At 32.4% G+C, this 4,158-nt stretch overlaps 1 protein-coding gene across 1 annotated transcript; it reads right to left on the bottom strand.

Annotated features, from left to right (window-relative positions):
* Positions 1–565: 565 nt before the first annotated feature.
* Positions 566–3,933, bottom strand: diablob (diablo, IAP-binding mitochondrial protein b). The gene is made up of 6 exons (XM_073825008.1): positions 3,870–3,933; positions 3,428–3,560; positions 3,007–3,132; positions 2,807–2,917; positions 2,584–2,680; positions 566–1,158 (listed from the first exon to the last, which is right to left on the bottom strand). The coding sequence occupies exons 1-6, from the start codon at positions 3,908–3,910 to the stop codon at positions 959–961; spliced, it is 708 nt and encodes a 235-aa protein (XP_073681109.1). The 5' UTR covers positions 3,911–3,933; the 3' UTR covers positions 566–958.
* Positions 3,934–4,158: the final 225 nt, after the last annotated feature.

The raw sequence follows: 4,158 nt of genomic DNA, 5'->3' as shown, positions 1-4,158 counted from the left end.
AGGAATGACAAATGACTTTGGCTCTTGAGAGCTGAACTGTGATAAGTGAAAAGAGAAAACACAGAATGCCACAAAGGCAGACAACATCTCTGCTGACATGATGGATACGCTGCTAATGAGCCCTTCAGCCCACAGCACGAGAAAACAACAGGTGGAGATCAGTGGAGATAGATGGGAGCATTTGGACGGCTGGCTTTGAAAAACCAGACTGATGAGAGATTCATTACTATGGTTTAAAATGGCAAGAGCAATTTAAAGAGACAAACATGAGAGAGAAGTGAATATATATCAGCGATACTGCACATTTAGGTCTAGAAATGAGGTCTTCACAAATCACATTTTAATAGATTGTTTTAAAAACGTATTAGTGTGCAATTTACTGATGGATGACTGAGAGGAACAGTGACTGAAAATAAAACAATAAGAGGAAAATGTTTTGTTTTTTTTGTTTAAATAATAATAATAATGTAGTTTCATAACATCAGAATAGCCTATAGAAAAAATCACAGAAGAACTATATCATTAAAACAAAATAAAAGTAAATAGAGATTCGATTCAAAACAAATACTTTCCACTATTTATTTTAAAAATGAATAAGAAATCACACAGGTAGAATATTGTCAATACAGTAAAAAAGGAGATTTTGATGAATGAAACAGCTGTTTTTAAATCCAAAACTGGTTTAAATGTGAAACTCATCACATTTCAACTGCATTTATCAAATACAAACAAATGTGAAGCCCCTGATCTAGAATGTAGTTATCTACCAAGTCCCTTTTCATACCCTCATAATTTTGTATTTAACACTTATACTTGATTTATATAAGTTATCCTGGCTGCACCTCAGATTTCACAGCATTACCAAACAGAAATACAATTCTGTGCTTCAGTAGTGGTACAGTTCTTTGTATCACAGTCCTGAAGATACTTTAAAACTGTGCTAGAGGTCTTGATGCGACTAGTCCTCTCGTAGATACGCATCTGGGATGTCTTCATCCTCCATTGCAGTGCTGAGAGCATTTTGAAGCCTCTCACTGTCCTCAGCTTTAGAGTCTTTGAGTTGTCTCTCAGCTTCTGGGATCAACTGTCGAATTTGTTCCACCTGGGACTCCGCGAGCTGTCGACTATTCTGTGCTGTCACAGAAGCCTGGTCAGCCCCTGGAGAGGACAAATATGGTTAAGCTATTACTACATGTGGATAAAAGTGCAATTCAAACAATGACCACCAAGTGGCAGTAGGTGCCAATTTTTTTCTACTTGGGATGTATTATATCTCTATAGTGACTTAGAAGAACACTTTCACCCTGTGGTGACCTTTTGACCTTCACCAAGTCTTTAAAAATGTATGGTTATATAAAACATGCAGTTTACAACCCAAGTTGAAAATAGTGACCAAATATAGCAACTTACATAAATTCATATAATATACTATAATAAAAAGAGACTATATAATAATGGTGTATAATAACTGAATTATGTCTGCTGAAAATTCAGCTTTCCAGTCACAATAAATTATATTTTAAAATAAATTTAAATAGACAAGTTATTTTAAAGTGTTGTGTTATTTTAATTAAATAAATGCAGCCTTAGTGAGCATATGAAACTACTTTCAAAATTGTCTCAAACTTACAGTATATTTACGTAATATAATTAATATAACATAATAATTGATTTGTAATATATAAATATTAACAAAAACATTTAAAAAGTACTGTTTTTACTGTATTTTAATTAAATAAATGAATTCTTAGTGAGCATGACACTTCTTAATATAATACATATTATTAATATAAATATAAACTAAAAATTTTGATGTTCATAAAAACATTTAAAAAGTGAAAGAAATGCTAACAACATTGCTGTTTTTACAGTATTTTAAATAAATAAATGCACCCTTAGTGAGCACATGAGACTTCTAAATATATATATAAATATATTTTATTTATTAAATATTATTTATTTTATATATACATATATTTTATTTATATATTTATTATATATTTAATATTAAGAAAAATTCTTGATGCTCATAAAAACAATTAAAAAGTAAAAAATTGCTAACAATATTACTGTTTTATTGTAATTTTAAATAAATAAATACACCCCAGTTAGCAATTGTGACTTCTTAATATAATATAATATAATGTAGCCTAATATATTTTTTATAAATATAAAAACAAAAAATCTTGATGTTCATAAAAAATATTAAAAGTGAAAAACAACATTACAATGAAAAAAAAAGAAATTTATTATTATATTATTTTATTATATTATATACTATTTTTTTTAATAAATAAAGGCATGCTTAGTAAGCATTAATATAATAATAGCTTTTTATTAATATAAATATAAAAATAGATATTCACAAAAAGATTTATAAAGTGCTAACAACATTAGTTTGTACTGCATTTTAAATTAAATAAATGCACCCTTAGTGAGCATATGACACTTTCTATACAGTATATCATTATAATTTAATAGATTTTTTTTATTATTATAAATATTATGTAAAAATCTTGAAGTTCATAAAACAGATGAGACTTTAAAAAAATGTAAATGCTTATTCCAGAAAATGAAAGCTACCTGCATTGAAAGCTGCATCTGCTGCCAGCTCTGAGAGTTTGATGGCCATCATCCAGCAGGATTCAAATTGTTCGCAATCCTGTCTCCTTTCAATTACCTAATCAATTACAAAAAAACAACTTTGCAATCAGTTTGAATAAAAAGAAGGCATGAAGAAGAAGGTATTATTATGTCTAATGTGAAAGCTTGGGAACAATAACTTCCTGTATTTTCAAATCATTACCTCCTGACGCTGCCTAAGAATGACCTGCCAGAATGCATCCTCCTCCACAGGAGAGAGTTTGCTGATAGAAGCCACATACGATTTGTGTAATTTCACAAGATGGTTCACAGCCTAGAGAAGACAAGTATGCTGGATGTTATTCTTGTGATTTTTTTTTAAATCTCAAAATCAAATGGAACAGTTTCAATAGGTTTGATTACCTTAACATAACCTGTGAGGGAATCGAGAAGCGCTAAAGTAGTTTGTGAGAGGTAAGTATTAGCACTGTCTGTGACCAGAGACGACGCTCTCCGTACCAGATCTTCATGGGACAGATTTTCTGGTTTCTAAACAAGACAAAGAAAAAACAGTGATTAAGGAGGTTTGTCAGATTCCACTTTAGTGAAAAATAACACTAAAGAAGTAACATCATTACATAGTGAAGACTGAGCTCATAAATATTAATTAACTAATGTTGAAATTACTAGGTCATCTTCATAGGCCATTTTCAGTGAATCTAGCAGACAACATAGCAGAATCTGAGAATGATGTTATCGTTTGAACTCTGTACTTGTGTACTAAATATTAGCAGCTAAAACAATTAAACAGTCGATATTCTAATCACAATATCTTGGTGCAGACCTGGAAGAATGGAACAGCACACAGAGCACCTGTGACACTCAAGGTCATCCAGTTCTTTCTGAGGAGTGTGGGCAGCACAGCTAGTCTACGACCGCTCTGACAGGAGCTTCTGTTTATCAAGGAAGCTGCACAGCTACACAAAACAATGACAAAGCTCATGTCAGGCACAGCCGAAAATGTCAGTCACTCAGTTCAAGAACAACACTTTATATACATGACAGTTTAAACACAACGCTGAAATGAAAGACAATGTAAGCTTCGAATTAATAAAAACTAACATAAAAAAGTTAGGAAGCAATCTACGCTACTACAGCTATCTACAGACATGCTTGTCTAACGGCAACTATTGTACTATTATTGATGACTGTATAGAAACCACAATTACGTTTCATGATAAGAAACGATATATAAGCATGAAACAGTTAAAAATATTATACCCAACCTCAGTCCAGTAGCAAACAGTTTTCTTCTGTATGCCGCCATATTGTGTAGATGACGAAATGAAATTCTCCCTCTATCGGTGTTGATGGAGAATCGCAACCTCAGGTCCTGATGACACTTAAAGAAGTAGTTCACTTGAGATAGGGCCGATTGCAGAACAGCAGAACCATACGTCACAGCAGTCACACGGCACCAATAATATCCAACTGCAGACCCGCAGCAGCACCAGTTTCAGAACCCCAGCCACAGAACCCCAGCCACAGAACCGGAAGTGAGGGGTGGAGCTTACG

The sequence above is a fragment of the Garra rufa genome, chromosome 19 (assembly GCF_049309525.1).
Source record: "Garra rufa chromosome 19, GarRuf1.0, whole genome shotgun sequence".
Taxonomy (NCBI): Eukaryota; Metazoa; Chordata; class Actinopteri; order Cypriniformes; family Cyprinidae; genus Garra; species Garra rufa.
This window is presented reverse-complemented; position numbering and strand designations above follow the sequence as displayed.

Excerpts from the sequence above, each read along its gene's own strand:
- diablob (XM_073825008.1), bottom strand. The coding sequence starts at position 3,910 with ATGGCGGCATACAGAAGAAAACTGTTTGCTACTGGACTGAG. Across the intron at positions 3,133-3,427 it reads GTGCTGTTCCATTCTTCCAG|AAACCAGAAAATCTGTCCCA; the intron begins GTCTGCACCAAG and ends TGTCTTGTTTAG. Across the intron at positions 1,159-2,583 it reads AGATGCAGCTTTCAATGCAG|GGGCTGACCAGGCTTCTGTG; the intron begins GTAGCTTTCATT and ends TGTCCTCTCCAG.